Source organism: Pangasianodon hypophthalmus, chromosome 18, assembly GCF_027358585.1.
Source record: "Pangasianodon hypophthalmus isolate fPanHyp1 chromosome 18, fPanHyp1.pri, whole genome shotgun sequence".
In the NCBI taxonomy this organism is placed as follows: domain Eukaryota; kingdom Metazoa; phylum Chordata; class Actinopteri; order Siluriformes; family Pangasiidae; genus Pangasianodon; species Pangasianodon hypophthalmus.
The window spans coordinates 21,389,787-21,410,296 of NC_069727.1; the positions used below are offsets into that span (position 1 = coordinate 21,389,787).

The 20,510-nt window shown below is 42.3% G+C and overlaps 2 protein-coding genes across 2 annotated transcripts; both read left to right on the forward strand.

Moving 5' to 3' along the window:
• The first annotated feature begins 1,741 nt into the window (after window positions 1–1,741).
• LOC128321112 (C-type lectin domain family 10 member A-like) lies at window positions 1,742–11,500 on the forward strand. Its single transcript, XM_053241665.1, has 2 exons — window positions 1,742–1,778; window positions 11,023–11,500. The coding sequence occupies exons 1-2, from the start codon at window positions 1,742–1,744 to the stop codon at window positions 11,412–11,414; spliced, it is 429 nt and encodes a 142-aa protein (XP_053097640.1). The 3' UTR covers window positions 11,415–11,500.
• A 9-nt stretch (window positions 11,501–11,509) lies between these two features.
• On the forward strand, window positions 11,510–12,542 carry LOC117599458 (C-type lectin-like). Its single transcript, XM_053241718.1, has 4 exons — window positions 11,510–11,516; window positions 11,709–12,041; window positions 12,142–12,233; window positions 12,426–12,542. The coding sequence occupies exons 1-4, from the start codon at window positions 11,510–11,512 to the stop codon at window positions 12,540–12,542; spliced, it is 549 nt and encodes a 182-aa protein (XP_053097693.1).
• The last annotated feature ends 7,968 nt before the right edge of the window (window positions 12,543–20,510 follow it).

Consider the following 20,510-nt stretch of genomic DNA (forward strand, 5'->3'; position numbering starts at 1 on the left):
GTTTGAAGTCCTCTTCTTCCTTACAGTTAGCTGTACTCAAAGCAATCAATTTTTAAATTTAAATAGTTTAAGGCAATCAGTTTAATTGATTTGAGTAAACTCAACTCATCAGATTTTACAGTGCAGTTTCTGACTGTGATACATGGGTTACGCTTCATGGTCAGGCCATGGGATTTAATTCATTCACCTGTCATCATATCACTGGTTCCAAAGCCACACAGTATTGAGTTTCACGTCCCTCTCAGCAGTATACAACATGCCATTGCTCCTACTGTTTCTAATGTTGTAAATGGAAATTTCTACAGATTCTCCAATGCCAAATTTGGTTGAGACACAGCAACACTTCCTGTGTCTACTAACGTTTCCCAGTGGGATATGAACATGAAAGTCCATTTATACAATCAGGACATGTTTCTAAATACTCACTGCCAAATGAGTCTAAATACTCAAATACTGACTTTTAGTATTCAGTAATTAGTTTATTGCTGTTTACTGCTTTTTTTTTTTTAGACGTTTTTATGTAGAAAACATTTATTTGCATTATTTCTGAAGGTACACACAAAGGCCAAGTTTACGTAAGTGAAAGAAAACCAAACAAAGAAGGAAATTCAAATTGATACTGATACTTTTTCTAAGCATTAGCAATAAATTTGCTTTGGTACTTTGTTTAAACACTTTGCATGGAAGCTTCACTGCACATTTCAGTGCACCATGACTTTGACCAAGTCTAGTATAACAGGGAATATTTATAAAGCTTAAAAACATGGGAAATGTGTTTTTTATTTGTAAAATGTTTTAAATGGTCGTGTAAAGTGTGTCCTGATGATGGAGTAGCTTGCCTGAAAAATATCCAGCCATGTAGAGCTGGAGTTTTATTTTTGATATTATCAATATTTTATCAAGTGGTTACCAGTTCATCATATTGTGTATAATACTCTGAAAAAGATGAGAGAGAAATATTGCAGGACCTCTTCAGTTCTTGTTGCTCAGTACAAGCCTACTGGTGTCTGAGCTACTAAACATTATCTGTTGTTTGTTTGATCCATTACGAAGATTTTAATACTGGCTTAATTTTAGACCACGACCACTTCTGTATAAAACTGAATAAAGAATCATTAGTAAATGTCCAAGTTGAAACACGCACACACACACACACACACACACACACACACTACTAGACCAACTACTTGAGTTGGTTTCAACAGTGACACATATGGAAATCGAAATGCAATCAGATTGAAATCTCCAAAAAGGCACCTGTTCCTGTCATGTGGGGAAGAAGACCAGCAGTTTTGCATGAGCAGTTTTATAAAAAGCTTGTCAGAGGTTAGAAACAGCTCATAGTAGACAGAGAGGTGCTTCATCATCACCTTCATATTACAGGTGAGTTTCAGTAGCGGGGTCTGATTCTTTATCTATGTCCTAATATTTAGTAAAGTGCTAATTTAACAGTGCTTGATAATCAATATAATTATTGTGGTTTAAATGAAATTATATACACCCATACGTATGTATATGTATGTATGTATATAATTTCATTTAAACCACAGTAATTAACACAATAATGGAGTGGTGAAAGCTTAGTTTGCTTAACATGATTATAGAGTTAAATGTACTTGCAATTATTAGTCTTACTATTATTGAAATATCAGTATTTCATGTAGGAGTGGTGAGAGATTTCTCACTTTCTCATTAACCTCATGACCTTTCAGAGCCTGAGATCCCCAGCGATACATCAGTGATGAAGAATTATCTGCTTCTACTCATGGTTTACACAGGTAAGAGGAACAATAAGTGTGTGTGTGTGTGTGTGTATCCAACACACTCCGGTAATCTAAATCCAGAACTGTTGAGTTAACACTCACCTCCAAACCCCATCTGCTCAGTGTGAGTGGTGGTTTAAAATAATGATATGATGTAAGATAGGGTAAACTGCCTCCAGAAAAATACACATCAGTGTCTATAGGTAGTTAGTTGCATTAATAGGAATTTAAAGCAGATATCCCATATACAGCAGTAAAATAGTTTTTTTCCTATGGGCAATGCCAAATGCAAGTGACAGAGTAACTATACGTGTTGAAAATGTTTGTAAAAAAGATGGATTTTAAGAAGCTTCTTAAAATTGAAGAGACTAGGTGCATTTATGAGCTCTTAAGGCAGATTGTGCCAAAGTCGAGAGGCACTACACCAACCGGCTCTGTTACCCACTGTATTCAGCCTGGATTTGGTATAAAGTATATATATGTGAATGATAAAAAGATAGTGGGGTGCTGAACCATGTATGGCTCTGTACAGTAGGTGAGTATGAGGATTTTATAATAATTATAATTTTACGAGAGCACACGGAAAACCAGTGTAAGGCGTATAGAAGGAGTTATGTGTTGCTGTGGAGGTGTTTGTGTGTGTATGTGTGTGTGTGTGTGTGTGTGTGTGTGTGTGTGAGGATGCAGAGTTTTGGACATATTTGAGCTTACTAATAACATTTCCTGGAAGAGCAAAAAGTAATGCATTACAATAATCTAGCCTGGAAGTGACAAAAGCATGAACTCATTTTTCATAAGGCGATGATAAAAGTAGTCTAGTTTTAGCAACACTGCAGAGTTTTAAAAAATGAATCTTTGATTATATTGTTAATATGTGAGAAAAATGAAAGATAAGATATGATAATCCTTTATTCGTCCCCCAATGGGGAAATTTGCATTGTTACAGCAGCAAAGGATAGGAGACATAATACTTATAATAGTAACTGCATTATTGCAGTGTTCCCATGATATGGGGGTTACCAAAGATTTGATGTCCAATTTAGTACCAGAGATTTATTGTCCAGTTTAGTGGTGGGGTTTGCTGGGAGCAGTGCTGGTTGTTCAGTCTCACAGCAGCAGGGAGGAAGGACCTGCAATACTTCACACACTTGGGGTGGAGCAGCCTGTCACTAAAGGAGCTGCCCAGTGCCACCAGAGTCTCATCATCCTCCTTTCTCCCACCACCTACTGTATCAAGAGTGCGTCCCACGACAGAGCTGGCCCTCTTTATGATTTTATCCAGTCTCTCCCTGTCTGCAGCAGAGATGCCACTGCCCCAACAGACAACTCCATAAAAGATAACAGATGCTTCCACAGAGTCAAATAAAGTCTTGAGAAGTGCTCCCTGCACTCCAAAAGACCTAAGTCTCCTCAGCAGGTACAATCTGCTCTGTCCTTTGTTGTAGAGTGCAGTGGAGTTGTCCGTCCAGTCCATTTTATTGTGGAGGTGAACACCCAGGTACTTATATGAGTCCACTATCTCAATGTCCATTCCCTGGATGTTCACCGGTGTCGGGGGGAGTGTCTGTGTCTGCGAAAATCCACCACCAGCAATTTGGTCTTGATCCCATTGATCTGGAGGCAGTTCTGCTGGCACCAGAATACAAAGTCCTGGATCAGTTCTCTGTATTCTGCGTCATCCTCCCCAGTGATGAGGCCGACGATTACAGGGTCATCAGAGAACTTCTGCAGGTGACAGCCCACTGTGTTGTGTCTGAAGTCTGCAGTAAAGAGTGTGAAGAGGAATGGAACCTGGACCGTTCCCTGCGGGGCCCCCATACTGCAGACTACCATGTCAAACACAGGTTCTGAGCCCTCACATACTGTGGATGGTTGGTAAGTCCAGTATCCAGGATGCAAGGTGCTGGTCCTCCCCTGTCTGTTCCAGCTTGTCTCTCTGAAGCGCAGGTTGTATAGTGGAAAAATAAAAAAACATGATTCTCACAGTGCTCCTAGGCTTGTCCAAGTGAGAGAGGGCCCTGTGCAGGAGGAAGATGACTGCATCGTCCACCCCAATGCCAGGCTGGTATGCAAAATGGAGTGGGTCCATGCCATTAGGACCTGCAGCCTTCCTTGCCTTTATTTTCCTGAGCACAGCTCTCACCTGGTCTGTAGGAGGATGGGGTTATGATGGAAGTGACTGAGGGAGGTGGCTATGAGCTAGAAGTCCTGGAGAGGCTAGGGGTGGGGGTGGGGCAGACTCCTGGAAGTACAGAGATGGTGGGGCATAGTTTTTAGTCCTTTCCAGACTCCGCTGATATTATTCAATTGCAGCTGATCCTCCATCTTCCTCCTGTAGCAGTCTTTGCCCTCCCTGATCTTCCTCCTCAGCTCCTTCTGTACGGCCCTCAGTTCTTCTTTGTTTCTTGCTTTAAAGGCCCTCTTTTTCTCCTTGAGGAGTGTCTTTATAGCAGGAGTAATCCAGGGTTTATTATTAGAGAAACACCATACAGTTCTGGTGGGCACAGTGAGTGAAGAGTTGTATGCCTCCTTGGTGTTGGCATATAATAAGTCCAGTATTTTATTGTCTCTGGTAAGGTAGGTGACATACTGACTAAAAGCGGCCAGCATGTGGGAAGGAGAGGCATGATTGAAGTCCCCAGAGATAAGAAAGAGGGCCTGTGGGTGCTGTGTCTGTAGCCTGCTTATGACCAAGTGAAGGACATCACAGGACGCATTAGCAGAGGGGGGAACATATGCAGCCACTGCGATAACATGCGAGAATTCCCTCAGTAGATAATATGGCCTCAAGATAACGGCTAACAGCTCGATGTCCTTACAGCAGGTTTGTTCCTTCACAGTGATATGCCTAGCATTACACCATCGGTCATTTACAAATACTGCCAGCCCTCCTCCTTTCCTCTTACCGCTCTCCTTCATCCTGTCTGCCCTCACCAGGTGAAATCCATCCAAAGTTGCATTCGTGTCAGGTGTTAGCTTGGTTAGCCACGTCTCCGTAAAAAGCACGATGCCAAACTGCCGGCATTCCCTTTGGTGCCGCGACAACGCCGCTAAATCGTCCATCTTACTGGGGAGAGATCTTACATTCCCGATGATGATCGATGGGAGGACGGGTCTGTATCGTCTCCTCTTGGCCCGGCATCGAGCTCCAGCTCGGCTCCCCCTTTTCCTCCTCCTCAGCTCACGAGAGATGTCAGGTCTCTCCTGGGGCAACACCGCTGTGTCCTTACTGTAAACAATGATTGCACGATGATGCGGTTTCAAACAGTGCAAAAAATATAAGGATTACCAAGATAGACAACACTACCTTGGTCCCCATAATGCAAAGTTACGTAAAAGAGAAGATAAAAAGTGACAAAGAAATAATAGAATATAAGATATAAGATATAAGAATATAAGAAAAAGCTCAAAAGAGAGTGGGAGCCGCTGTAACAGGCAGCCACTCGCATGGCACCACCGGAAGTACTAGAAAGATGGTAGAAAGATGGTTGTCAAAAAAGACAGCAAGGTTCCAAACCAGAGAAGATGGAGATACTGGGGTCAATGGCTAGGTTTAAACTGCTTGCTTTACCAAAAGATGAGCCTGACCCAGTAAAAATAACCTCAGTTTTTGGACAATCAAGCTTCAGAAAGTTATGCTGCATCCATATATTGCCTTAAGCAAGCAGAGAGGATCAGGGAGGAATTGGTGCATTTGTATGTCATCTGCATGACAGTGAAATTCTAGCTCATATTTCATGATCTCATTATATGTTCTAAAGGCAGCATTCAAATGCAGAATGAAAGAGGGCCCAGAACAGAGCCTTGTGGGACACTTCATGTAACAGGCACCAAATCAAATCGACTTGCCCCAGGACAACACACTGAGAACAGTCATATATATTGGACAATTCAATGCTGTTCCTGATATGCTGTTCCTGATATGCCCAAGTATTTTCCATATAATGGAGCTCTAGGTACTTACTACTTATTTCTGATTATGGCCTTAAATTCTTTATCACTCTTATAAAATTACTTGGATAAAAAAAAATAAATCGTATGACTACGATTCCCATCAGCCACTGCATCTCATTGGATCATGTTGCATGACTGTTTACACCTGAGTCATGTTTTGGTTTATTGAGCATGAGTATTTAATTCACGTCTTGCACTGCACTCAATGTCTAGCTTTTGTCTTTCGTTTCGTTTTCCACGTCTGTCTTTTGCCTTGAGATCATAGTTAATGTTTTGATGTCTAAGGTTTACATTTTCTGCATCATTTGTGTTTTATTAAGTAATAACTCTGCACTTGCATCTGCCTGTGCTACCTATTCCTGACGCCTGACAGAAAGCTAGACCTAAAATGGATGCAGCAGGTTTTTTCAGTGTCCACAAAGCTCTCCTGGAGAAGAACTGCCTGGGAACTACAGAAGAGGGGAAGTTGGGTCTGATGCCATGTTCCCCTTCAGGAGATTTTTGAGGAGGGGGCTGCTGACCTATCTAAAACCATCTCCCACCCTCCCTGCCCCACTTCAGATATCACTCTGCCTCCTTGCTCTGCTGAGGACGTCCTCCTACCCCTCTGTCCTACAGAGGACACAATTATGGCTCAGGGCCTCCCCATGGGCATCACTCCGTCTCCCTGCTCCAAATTGAATGTCACTTCACCACCCAGCTCCAATTCAGATGTCGCTCCACCTTCCTACTCTTCGTCACTCTGCCTCTTTGCTCCACTGAGGACGTTGCTGCTCCCTCTGTATGTCGCTCCCCCCTCTTGCTACACGGAGGAAGTCGCTCCCCTCTCTGGCTTCCTGGAGGACATCGCTCCCTCCTCTGGCTCCAGCTTGGACTTGACTCCTCCCCCACTGGCTTCACAGTGGCCGTCACTCCATGCTCATGCTCTGTCTTGGCCGTCACGCCACCGCTCAGCTATGCGGAAGAGATCGCTCCGCCTGCCTGTGTAGCAGACTTCTTGACATCTCAACCTGCCACGAGTAACATAGGAAAGAATTTGAGCCAGAACAGGGTCTTCTAACTGCTTATCCTGAAGCTCTTTCAGTGTAAATACCGGCAGCCCACTTTGACCAGATGGAACAAAGTTGTGCACATCCTGAGCCAGCCAACCATATACTTCTCCCTTCGGCCCTGCATTCCACTCTACCTGGCTCATCAGTATGGCAGACACTTCATCCGAGGAGAGTGAGAAACAATTTGGCCCTTGGCCCGAGAATGGAGGTTTGACACTCTGACACTTAGCACTGATCCAGAAAGCGTGTTGTACTACGTCTTCTTTGAAGTGATTGGCCTCCTCCAGCAGGGTCTCATAAGGTTCCGTCACCAACCTCTGACTTGCATGTCCTTGGACAAAAGGTTGTTGACTCGTTGCGTCCACCACCACATTCTTGTTCCCGGGGATACTGGATACTAAAGTTGTATGGTGCTGACTTAGCAACCCACCTGTGCTCACATGTATCGAGCTTTGGCTTTGTCAAGATATATGTTAACGGATTGTTATCCATCCAGACGGTGAAGGAATGGCCTCTCAATCAGTGGCTGAATTTGTCACACACAGACGACTTTAAGGCCAGGAACTCCAAATGGTGAGCAGGGTAATTGCTTTGGGCACGTATAAGAACCTTACTAGCGAAAGTAACAGGATGGGCTCTAGTTTCACCTTCCGGAACTTGAGAAAGTACAGCGCCTAATTCATCCAGTGAGGCGTCTGTTGACAATAAATGGGCGGTTGAAATCTGGGTGCGCAAGCCTTTAGCTGATTGAAGGATTCACGCTGCTTTCTCTTCCAATTGCGGGGGTTTCGGCTTCCTGAAGGCAGACTGCTTTGTTCCATTATTCTTTTGACCCTTCGGTGCAGTGGTCAGTGCGAATAAGGGCTTAGCTACGCTAGAGCAGTTCTGTATTAATCACTGATAAAACATGACCATACCCAGGAATGACTTTATCTTTTTTTGAGACAGTGTAACTCCATCTTACATCATAAGGTCTGTTTTGGTCATTGCTGTAATGGCTCGGACTTTGTTGGGATCAGCTGTTACCCCTCTCTCATCAATCACGTGACCTAGGAACCTCAGACTCCAACGTAACAGGTGGCACTTTTTTGGGGCAAGCTTTAAACCATGGGTTTTCAGGCAGCTGAACACCAGCTCAAGCCTCTCCAACGCCACACTCTCATTTGGTGCAAATACTAGAAGGTCGTCTAGGAAACAGAGTATGGACAGGAAGTTCTGGTCCTTGAACATGCCCATCATGAGATGCATAAAACTTGCAGGACTGTTACATAATCCTTGAGGGAGCCTAATGAATTCATAAAGTCCCATGGGTGATGTAAATGCAGTATATTTTTTGTCTTCCGCAGCCATCTCTATGTTATAGAATCCTGAGGTGAGATCCATCGTACTGAATATGGCATTGCCTCTGAGCGCAGCTAGACAATCTGCCTAGTGTGGCAAGGGATGGGCATCTTTAGTAGTGCGAGCGTTCAGCCACCTGTAATCAACACAAATGCATAGATCTCCACTTTTCTTCCAAATGTTCTCCATGTTACTTCCATTGCTTTCTAAATGCCTATTAGCTCACTCAGCTGCAGAGTTCAATCTCACCCAGTAGTCTACAGGGCTTTCCTTAGCCTTAGGCTGAGTTGCGTAAAAATCTGCCAATGGCAAGACTGACAAAGGGTGGTTGCTAAAATAGCGTCTTAACATGTCATAAACCTTCTCAACACTAGCTGGACTAGAGGAAGCAGTACTTTTTAGCCCCACTTTGATTATATTCTTAGCCCTTCCCAGGAGATGACTCATGGCAGTATTGGCTTTCTCTGCTTCAGGGCAGCTGGTTTTCTGCAAGTACAGTTCCATAACATCTATCCACTCTTGGACAGTGTACATGTCACTCTCATCTCCTCTGAACATGGGTGGTTCCTTGATATCAGATCTCACTATGAAATTGACTTTGGGGGATTCAAGTGAGGGTTCCGACTTGGGTAGCCCTGATGAACTTGTGGGTGACGGGCTGGCTACATTTTGACTGGCTAGTAAATGATTGCCTATGGACTCACCAATGTGAATACTCAGCTCCCCTATTAACTCTCGTAACTGCTGTGTGAGATTGTTTTTACTATCAGGAGTGGAGCATATTGGCTGTGATAACTTGGGACATGAACTTACTTCTGGTGCTGACAAAATACTCGGGAACAATAGCTTTGGTACGGCCCCTGTATTCTCCTCCACTCTGTACAGACCTCTACCCCTCCCAGCTAATGGAGTAAATGGGTCAGATGTATCTTGACCTCTTCCAGCCATTTTGTGTGGAACAACAACTTGAATGTCAGATGAAGCAACACAAACTTGTAAAATATGCAAATGTGCAGAATACACAGATGTTCAAAATACTCAGTGAGAATATAGGATTATGGGAAACCACAGTTTTCATAGGAATGGAAATGTGAATGCTAATGTCTAATCTGTGCAAATGCTCAAAATGTACACGTATGTAAAACTTTCAACACAATCTAAAGTTATGTGAAACTTCATTGCAGATGAATGTGGGTGTGTGTGTCCAAATTTCCGAATGATATCACTTGAATAACTGCTGCGTAGATCCACACAGCATGGCATCTAGATGTCACGGCACACTGCGTGACACCGGCGATCGGCTGCGGCTGACCAAATGGATCTGGGTCACGATGTAGCAGACTTCAAGTGGTAACCTCTGGATACCATAAAAACACGACCACACCATGGATGGGATGATTGATACACCAGTTTTATTCCTCTGCTTCACCCTCTTTAACAAAAGTAGTGTGAGGCAGAATTAGTATATACACATCGGAAGACCTACTCTCTAATCCCTTTGCATCTCTTTCCCCTTTGCATACACCATGCATATGAGCACGAACGCTTAAAGTGGAAGCGATATATAATACTTAACATGTGTACTTGTAGGCATTGAATAACCTCACATAACATGACAGCAAAAATAGGAAACATAAGTGGTAAATACACAACATACTTGTAAAAGTTAACATTCGAATATACCATAAACACATAAGAATGTATGACCTGGAAAGTTTTGAACCTCATATTTTTTTAATAAACCTCTTGCAATCAGATCCATATCAAGTATCTGAGAGCCCTGTGTTACAAACCAGAAAGATGGTTGTGGAGCTGATCAGAAATTGTGGGTTCTAAAATTTTGGCTATCAAATTAATTTGATAGGTCATCTGAGTCACCACCAAGTTTTTAGTTGAGAAGGGGAAAAAACAGTCGTAAATGAATTGGTGATTATGTGTGGACATATTGCAGGTCATTTTTTATAAGTGATAATTTTAGGGATAAGATCAAGACAGCAATCCATACTCCTCACTCCTAATGAGTTTTGTACTATTAATAGTATTAATAGTCTCAATTTTGTTAGTGATGTGTTTCACTTAATTTGATGCAAGCTTTTCCAGAGGATGCACACTTGTGGTATTTATCCCTTGAGAAGATAATTTACGACGATCAGGTCAGCACAGATAAATAATAAATGAAGACACAATCCCCATGGATAAATATAATCGCATTAACAAACAGTTCAGAGCAAGTGTACTTTAAAAGCATGAAGCCTGTTCCAATGGCAGTCAGTTTTCCAAGTAGACTAAAGAAGTATTCTTGGCAGATGAGAAACAGGATGACTCACAGACTATAAGTCAATAAATGATCACCAACATTATTTACTGAAATGTTTATTAACATTTTTGCAATGCAGTTTCAATGGAAATAATTTAGTCGTATCATTTAGTAATTGCTTTTTATCCATCTGAAGATTTAAATCACATTTAAATGTGTGAGACAAGAAAATATAACAGACCTAAAATACAGTATGTGTCATTATTTTCATGAACTCAAAAATGAGTTATGATATTAATAAAATATTTTCTGTACTTTGTCCTAAAAGTGCCCTTAAATGCAGAAACACCAGTTATGACTGAGATCTGATTACTGATTAGTCATTTTAGTATTAAATCCTCACTACACACCTAACTCTAAATAAGGATCATTATTTGTCTTCGGACACTGCATAGCTATGTGCTTGGTTTTTATGTGCCTGTTAGCAATGCATGTACCAAAATAATTATTCAAAATAAATCAGCCAATCCTTTTGCACCTGAGTACAAATATATGAGAAAAGCTCTTTCATATTGAAAAGATAAAATTGAACCAGAAAGTGAAATTTCTGACACAGAGCTAATATTGCATAAAACTTTAAATCTCTCCTCCACAGGAGTTATCCCTCTCATCCTGTCTGTCCCTCGTAAGTACTATCTGATCCAGCAGGGGAAAACATGGAGTGATGCTCAGGCTTACTGCAGAGCCACACACACTGACCTGGCTATCATCGAAAGTAATGAGGACATGGTCCAACTTCAGAATGAAGCACAGAGACAACTATTCAGTTCCAGTGCTTGGATTGGACTGTACAATGGCATCAACGTCTGGCGCTGGTCCTTAGGAAATGAGCCACTGGGAAGTATAACACTGTGGAAACCAGGACAGCCTGACAACAGGGGCGGAGATCAGCGGTGTGGTGCGATAGATCCGAGCGGTTGGTATGATAGAACATGTACCGACGCATTCCCCTTTGTGTGCTTTGATGGTAAGGAACAGCATGTTTAACATTTTGTCAGTGGAGAAGGTTGTCATTAAAACATTGTAGACTGTGTGCTCTCAGTGTTCTCATTAAACTTTAATTGTGCTCTAAAGTAGAAAAAATGATAAGTACAGAGTCTTAATAGGGACAACAGACAAAAACACCTGATCTTTATGAACACTGACATTTAGTTCACCTAGCAAATAGTGTACTTATAGTTCTCAATTTTAACTTTATCTTGTAACCTGAATAACTTCTAAGAATACATTTAACTTATAATGAATTTAAGTGGTAATCATGTGTTTTTTTTATTCTCACAGACACTAAAACTGGTGATCAGAGGTATATTTACATCTCTAACAGTAATACATGGTATGAAGCTCAGGCTTACTGCAGAACGTTTTACACTGATCTGGCCAGTACTAGAGATGCAACAGAAAACTCAGTTATAGCGGGACTGACCTCTAGCTGGACTTGGTTTGGTCTGTTCAGAGACTCCTGGAAGTGGACAGACCAAACCAACTTCTCTACCATCAGCTGGATGCCTGGAGAACCTGATAATGCCCTGGGGAATGAAGATTGTGGCTATGTAAATAACGCTCAGGCTGCTGATGCACAGTGCTCAGACATAATGCCTTTCTTCTGTTACTCAGGTGAGTTTCATTCAGTCTTGTATTTAAAAAAAATTAAACTGCCTTTAGAATGTCTATTGTGTGTTCATGTTTGTATCTGTATGTGTCTGCATTTCTACAGTACTCATGGGAAAACAACAAATTATGAGGGTGAATGTCCGGTCCAATCAGGATGTGAATGATCCTGCAGTAAAGGTGGCCATCTTGAAGCAGGTGGGTCTCCACTTATACTGTACATTCCCTCCTCATTACTGCAGCCAGGACCTGAGTCTTCATCAAGCTCTGACACATACACACTGTATTGTAATTAGAATCTGACAGTTTCTGTAGAAATTTTACAGCTTTCACAGGACGTCTCTCTCTCTCCTACATTATCTAGTAATAAAGTCTTCTTCTGTTCTTCAGATCAATCAGAAAGTGAAGGATCATGGGATGGCAGAGAACATCACAGTGAAATGGAGAGAGCAACCAGATGGAAAGGTGTTTAACAAGAAGACAACAAATAATACTACAGAAAAATGAGAAGTCTGAGTCTTTACCTGTGTCTTAAATTGAACATAGCCATTTTTATTGCAAGTAGTATGCCAGTAGGGCAGGAGTGGAAAAAGTACAGAAAGTATGGAAAAAAATTAGATAAGTGAAAGTATACATCTACATCTATACATATATAGTATATAAAGTGCAAGTATCCAGGCAGAAAATGTACTCAAGTGAAAATAAAATATTGCTACTGTTAAATGTACTGAAGTATTAATAAGTAAAAAGTAAATGTTTTTAACTCGTGTAATTAGGTTAAATTTTTTTTAACGTGTGAAGTAACTTTTAGAATACAAATTATGCTTTAAAGCAACCACACCATTTTGCCTGAAAACATCCTTCAATCTCTGTAAGTTTTCTGCTCATATTTTGTAAATAACCAATATTTACTACTAGCTAGAATTTGACTTGCTGCTTAGGCAATTGCATTAGCTACTGAAAACAATGCTAGTCTAAGCTGGCACTAGCAAACAGGCCGCCTTAATTAAATATAGCCTGTTAGTGTTAATTAACAATACTTTCCTCAATATACTTTTTCAAATTAGATGGAGTTCATGCTTTATAGGGCAGTAAAGAATATTGGATCTCATATGAGGAGTTGTACTGTGATGTTTTGGGACTGTGATTGCTGTAGTGGCTTTGGGGCTTCAGTTGCCATGAGCAGCTTCGTACTCAGGACTCCATCAGTGGACAGTGGATAGATATTATCCAACCAGTCTTCTTGCGAAAACTATAATTAATTTCCTGTTTACTCAGTTGCACTATTTGTACATGTAGTACACAGTTACAGAAGGGAATGATTTATAATCGCACTATCCAGTGTCACTCAGATGAGGATCACATGGTTGCCTCCAAACAGTCATGTGTTAGTTCTTGAATCACCCAATCACCACATAATGCAATCTTTGTGCAGTTGCTTGTCTAAGATCACTGTGCAGGTCCTTGCTATCATTCACTTGTGTTAGAGTATTGGAATCAACATTTCCTTATAAAAAGCCTTTTTAAAGGCTACAATTCATTTTCCACTGGTGCCGTACAGATCACCAGTGTACTTAATATACATGCTTATACTTTTTTATATTATATTATATTATATTATTCTTTTTTCCTTTATTTTTTTTCTTTTCTTTTCTTTATATTCACATTCACACAGGTGAATATCAGAAAAATGACTTTAATGCAAAAACAGTCAGAGTTTACACTATGCAGAAGCAATTCTAGAGAATGTTGAAAACTGCAAAGAATTTATTTCGACTGAACCACCATTACATCCAAAGGGTGGTGATGTGTTCCTTTACAAGAGTTCAAAGTCAGATAAATCTAACATGGACTTTCGACTTGATCAAATAATAAGAAAGCAAAAAAGGTTCAAATTATCACAATATTCAAAAATGTGTTGGAAGAGTTCTGAAAAGCTATTATCACATTAGAACTCCTGAATGTGAAAATGGGACCCCAGAATTCAGGAAGTGCATTTACTCTCTGGTAAATAAGGACAAACAGTTGGCAACAAATTTCTATTTGATTACCTGGGGAATGAGACTGTACATATACCACACAAGCCAAAACTGACACAGTACTTATTCCCTCCAAAAAACAGGTTTTCCCTGACATACTTCTCACTGACCAAGGTCAAGTCCCTTCAAACATCTATAAACCTGTCCTGGCTAAAACATGCACCAGTATTCAGGAGCGCATGCCAGTAAACTCCACATATTACTACATTCCCAGACCTTCTTCTTTATGTAGGCATGACAGACATGTGCCAACTTGGAAGTGTAGTGACTCTACTCAAATTTTGTATAAAAATTATTTGAACCACTCACTTCAAGACCTAGGCTCTAGGAGGCAGCAAGTATAACCACAACAACAATGCTATAGTTAAAGTAACTAAATGCAAAATTTTATTGCACAGTTCTTCTTTAGAACTTTCTTCTTCTTTAGAAGTTCTAGAAAGTTCTAGAAAGTTCTTCTTTCAATTTAGTAGAATAAAATTTTAAAAATGCAATTTACAATTTAATAACAGTGAATAAAACAAAATAAAGTTCAGCCGCTCCATGGAAGAACAGCTGACATCCAATGAAATAACAGAAAGCTGAACTAGTTTGAAATGTTCCTTCCACCGAGTTTCACTGGGACAGGCTCGCCGTCTTGAACTCAACAACCTCGTAGTGGGAAAAGTACTTATTACATATTAAACCTATAACAGGTTGGTGTTATATGAAATTTATGAACTTATGAAATAAGTAATAATTATATATATATATATATATATATATATATACATATATATATATATATATATATATTTTTTTTTTTCTTTATATATTTTATTATATTTTATTGTATTGTATTGTTATATGAAATTTATGAACTTATGAAATAAGTAATAATATATATACATATATATATATTTTTTCTTTATATATTTTATTATACTTAAATAATAATAAAAATGAGTCACATGACTACGCATGGTCAGATCTGTCAAGTAGACAGAAGCAAAATTTGGAAAACTTTGATGTAATTAGATTTTGCACTTAAATCTAAACTAGCAATATCTTACAGATATACTACTTTATGTACTTCATAATAATAAACCAGGTCATTTGTTAATGCCTTGCTATATATCCACAACATTTTAAAGTCCTGCATGGATTCTATAATCAAGTACTGTATCATATACACAGTGGCGAATGAATTTAAACCATCAGCTCTCTACACCACAAACTGCATCTTATCTCTTGGAAGATTGGAAGCACCTTTTATAAATCAGATTATGTTCTCTGTAGTTCTTCAGAAAAACATGTCGCATCTTACAGCCGCAGACCCTCAGGGCGTTCGCTGGGTCCCCTGCTAGCACTGCGCACTCAACCACATGATCGGTCGAGCAAAAAGTATGTATCATGGTAAAGTATGCTACTCCGTATTCAGCCATAGTTTACTTTGCTTTAATTTACCAGCCTGTAATTTCAAATTAACACAAAGTTCTTAATTATCTGACATGAGAGGGTTCCCAGACCGTCTCTTTCAGAAAGTCACGCTGGCTACGGGGGAAAACTCTTTAAAGTACAACTTTGCATGTTGCATTCATATTCTGGGTTCATCTGCTGGCCTGTACATAGTATGCTTTATTAATAAGGTGTATACTGAATTCAGTCCTCAAATATCACTATCTGAATGCATTAAGCCATTTCAAGCATTTTTTTTTATAACGGTTTTCTATGGGGAGAAAACACTTAATGTGAACATTTTGTCTTTCCACTTGGATTACGGCGCCATTGTCTTATCATTAGCTAGTGTTTATGACAAGAGAAATGTGAGAGAAAAATGGCTTTCCCTGGTCGTCGTTTTAGTACATTAGGCCACATTAAGTGTTTTAGAATGTCCTCATAGATATAATACATGTAAACTCTGTATGTCTACGGTAAAGGTGAGCCTTAAATGCTCCATATGTATGACACATTTCATCCGTAGCGACACACTTGAACACATAACTTGCTTCATTCCGGGGAAGTTTGCAATGTAAAACATCTTGCCTTAAGGTTTGCAATGATGTTCCAGAGAAATGACAGCAAACAAGCACAACTTGCACCACACCGCTCAGTTAAACACCAAAATGCTTGTTTCATATCACAGACAGAACTTTTCAGAACTTGCAAGACTGACTACAAGCGTTGCTTAGACATGTTTCTGTGTTCTGGAAATAGGGCACATTAATGCTACTTATTTCAAGCCCAGCAATGCTAAGATGACTAATTCTTACTTACCAAAATGTCTATAGAAATGTTTATCTTACAGTATGTACCTCAGACTGATTTAACTAATGCCACTACTAAAATGTGGGAATGCCAAACAAAAGAATTTTTTACTGTAGCATTTTTGCGATATTTTACTGATAAATTCACAAACATTTTTTTACAGTGACATGTTTATTGTGTATGTTGTGGTCTGTATACTTGTAATTTACACTGCACTGCTGAGGAGAATGCACCCAAGATTTTCACCACCTGAAATTGTGGTTATGGTGAAGTGACAATAAAGTGATTTGGTTTGAATTGCGCTCTGGCCCAAGATCATGTGAACACTCTGATGGCTCCTTGTTTAACACCAGACCTCTCTCATTAAAACAACAAAATCATAGGTCTGTTCACTTCAATTTAACTTATTAACTTTAAATTTGTTAAGTTGCTCTAAATGACCGCTGCCATTATACATTTCAAACGTCTGTGACTAAAATAAAAGTAACTCAAGAATAGCTGCAGGAACCTTTTTGTATAGGTTTTATAAAAGAACTACAAAGCCTAGGTATGAGTGCTGAGATGACATGTAAGCCACTTTGCAGCTGCTGCCTAGTAATTGACACAAGCGTGTCTAACTGGTTGAGATACTATGCATTTTCGTTTTATTTATAAAGGACTTGATTTTCCTTTTCTCCTTTGTAATACAGAAAAATAGCAAGAAAACAGGGGGGGGGGTTCAGGGGGGTGTTAATTCCCACCTCCACCTGTGTGCCCAGATGCCCTTGCATTTTCTCCCCGTGCTTTGAGGGTTTCCTCCCTCAGTCCAAAGAGATGCGTTGTAAAAACTGTCTGTAGTGAGTGAATGGGTGTGTGAGTGTGTGTGATTGTGCCCTGTGATGGATAGGCCTCCCTGTCCAGGGTGTCCCTCGCCTTGCGCCCTAAGTCCCCTAGGAAAGGCTCCAGGCTCCCCACGAGCCTGTGTAGGATAAGTGGTACAGAGGATGGATGGATGGATGGATGGAGGGGTATATAATATGTTCAAAGACCATTTTACTAATACATTGTCCTGTCTGGAACAACTTCACCATCCTATTTCTTAGTGCTGTGAAAGCTTTGAGAAGGTTATCTTCACCTTTTAACTCACTGCACTTAAATGAGTGAAACAACTGATAGCTAGGTACGCTCACTGTCATGTGCACTGATTTTATTACCATATTTTTTGCAAAAAAAGTCGCACCTGAATATAAGTCGCATCTGGTCAAAATTGCATTGTTGAGAGAAAAAAAAACAGATAAGTCATATCAGTGCATAAGTCGCATTTTATTGTTACATTGAACGGTAATAAAATAGAAAGTTTACAAGTTTACAAATATTATAAACACTTTAAACATATAAACATTACAAACATCTGTTAATGTATTTTAGCTCCCTCGCTCCTCAGCAAATCTTTCAGATTTAACGGTATTCAGAACAGAACAAGAATGAAATATATAAGCATAAAATAAACATATAAATTATAATGGCATTCATTATAAATGACTATGTTACAAATTTATGAAAATATTTTAGTCCCCTCACTCCTCAGCAAATCCCTGGAATTCTTCCTTTTTTGTATGTCAACATTCTAATTCCACCACAGAGCACTAAACTGTCATTACAAACTGCCGCTACCTTTTGAACAGATCTGTTGTGTGTTTTTGCGTAGTTGACGTTAAATTAAATTGCGTTATTACGTTAATTTACGTTATTGCGTAAATTAGTTGCTTTGGACTATAATTCGCGGGACTGTCTAGATTAAAAAAAAAAGCACAACTTGTATTCCGGAAAATACAGTAATCAAAAAACATCCATAACAACCATAAATTGCTACAAAGTTATACGCATGCAAACTTTAATTCTCTACAAAACGTAATTGAAAATTGATTATGAAGTGGAGCAAACTGTTGCAGGCAGAATGATAGAGATAAAAATAAAGGTTTTTAAATGGTTCTTTGTTGGAGTGTATGGTTCCCCTTCAGGAACTCGAGCTGCGTCACGAAACGCTATGGGAACGCCCCCGCGTGACCGCACTCTCCGCTCCCGCTGGGCTCTCTTTGAGGAGGGAGCCCTCACTAGCGTGCCTCGCGGTGCCGGCCCCGCTTCTGCCGAGGCAGAGCGGCGGTTGCGCTCGTGGGGCTCGCAGATGGACCTGGCGGAGGGAATGGAGACGGGCCCGTCCCTTTCTCCTTCCTCACCCTCCAGGTCCTCTGCCCCCTCCCTGGGCTCGGAAGCACGCTCTGCGGTTTCTTCCCCCCGGGGAGCGGACTCGGCGCTCCACCTATCGTCCTCCGAGGAGGTCGATGTGGAGAGCGTCGACCCTGAGCCGCAGTCTCCTCAATACGGGGAGCTGCTCGAGGTGGTTGCACGGGCAGTCGCTAAGCTTAGCATTGACTGGCCCGCTGAGTCACGGCCTGAGCCTCAGGGCTCTAGACTGGAGGAGCGTTTTTTGCGCAGTAGGCCGCCACCTCCGCCCCGGAGCCTGCCCTTTTTTCCGGACCTCCACACTGAGGTGTCGAGGTCCTGGAATAGGCCTTTTTCGGCCCGGTTGTTCAGCCCCACGTCTTCCCATTACGCTAATGTGGCGGGGCTGGACTACTCCGGTTACAGGGCGATGCCCAGGGTTGAACAGACGCTAGCCAGCTATCTGTCCCCTGCTGCTGCATCGTCCCTGAAGGCTCCGGCGTTGCCTACCAAGCCGCTGCGGACCACCTCAGCGCTGGTAGGCAAGGCGTACACGGCAGCAGGTCAGGCCGGTGCGTGTCTGCACACCATGGCGGTGTTACAGGCGTACCAGGCTGACCTGCTTACAGAGCTGGATGAGCAGGGGGAGAGTACGTCTGAGCAGGTAGCTGAGCTCAGGCGGGCCGCTGATCTGTCCCTCCGCGCCACCAAGGAGACCGCCCGTGCTATCGGTCGGTCTATGGCAGTCCTGGTGGCGGCGGAGAGGCATCTCTGGCTGACCCTGTCCGATATGAAAGAGAAGGACAGGGTCGTGCTCATGGACGCCCCGCTTACTCCCTCGGGCCTGTTTGGCGACGCGGTAGACTCCGTCGTCGAGAGATACCAGCAGGCCCGTGCTCAGGCGGCGGCGTTCCAGCGGTTCCTCCCCCGTCGCTCTCTAGCTCGTGGGGCTGCCGGGCAGGGGCAGCCCCCTCCGTGTACGGCCCCCTCCTACAGGGAGGCCCAAAAGCAGAGCGTCGCCTCCCGTGCTCCCCCGAGGCGGGATCTGAGGACCGTCCTCATGTCCAGAAGGGCCGCGGCTAAGAAGCCCTGATGGTTTTGGCCCAGGGCTTCCGAGGGCGGGCCCCTCTGGGGCGACGCGGCGTACACCTCATCTTACGGTGCCCGGGTCCCCCCAGTGCCCTCAGGAGGTCGATCTGCCAACCCTGCCACCTATGGTGCTTCAGGGCGCAGCGGTCTCCGGCGAGCGCCTCTCCCAGTTCTCGCCCGGCAACGTAGCGGGTCTGGGAGGCTCGCGGCCTCTCCTGAGGCCTTCGCAGCGGTTAGCTCATTTCCCCCATGTCGGTTCGCCGCCTCAGGGCACCCAGCTAACCGCTTCTATTACACCAGAGGTCAGTCTCGAGAGACTGATTCCCTTAGTGAGCTTTCTGGCAGCGTGGAAACTTCTGCCGAATGTGTCTCATTGGGTCCTGCGTACTGTAGAAAGAGGCTACCGAATTCAGTTCGGCTTGCCTCCACCTCGTTTTTCTGGGGTTCTTCCCACTGTGGTGGGTCCCGAGCAGGCTCTGGTATTGGAGCAGGAAGTACGTACTCTCCTGAGGAAGGAGGCCATCGAGGTGGTCCCTCCTCACGACAGGGAGTCAGGGTTCTACAGCCGGTACTTCATTGTTCCCAAGAAGGGGGGAGGGCTGCGTCCCATTTTGGACTTGCGGCAATTGAACCTCTCAGTCGCTCGACTGAAGTTCAGGATGCTTACGGTCACTCAGGTCGTGTCTCAGATCAGGTCCGAGGACTGGTTCGTCACGATCGACCTAAAAGATGCGTATTTCCACATCTCCATCCTTCCCCCGCACAGGAAGTTCCTGAGGTTCGCTTTCGGGGGCGAAGCTTACCAGTATCGGGTTCTTCCCTTCGGCCTAGCACTCTCACCCCGCACCTTCACGAAGTGCGTGGATGCTGCCCTGGCTCCTATGCGACTACAGGGCATCCG

What these genes read in the sequence shown, in the direction of transcription:
- LOC128321112 (XM_053241665.1), top strand. Translation starts at nt 1,742, where the DNA reads ATGAAGAATTATCTGCTTCTACTCATGGTTTACACAG. An exon ending in TCTACTCATGGTTTACACAG is followed by an intron (nt 1,779 to 11,022) that starts GTAAGAGGAACA and finishes TCTCCTCCACAG; the next exon opens with GAGTTATCCCTCTCATCCTG.
- LOC117599458 (XM_053241718.1), top strand. An exon ending in GCCTTTCTTCTGTTACTCAG is followed by an intron (nt 12,042 to 12,141) that starts GTGAGTTTCATT and finishes GCATTTCTACAG; the next exon opens with TACTCATGGGAAAACAACAA. An exon ending in AGGTGGCCATCTTGAAGCAG is followed by an intron (nt 12,234 to 12,425) that starts GTGGGTCTCCAC and finishes TCTGTTCTTCAG; the next exon opens with ATCAATCAGAAAGTGAAGGA.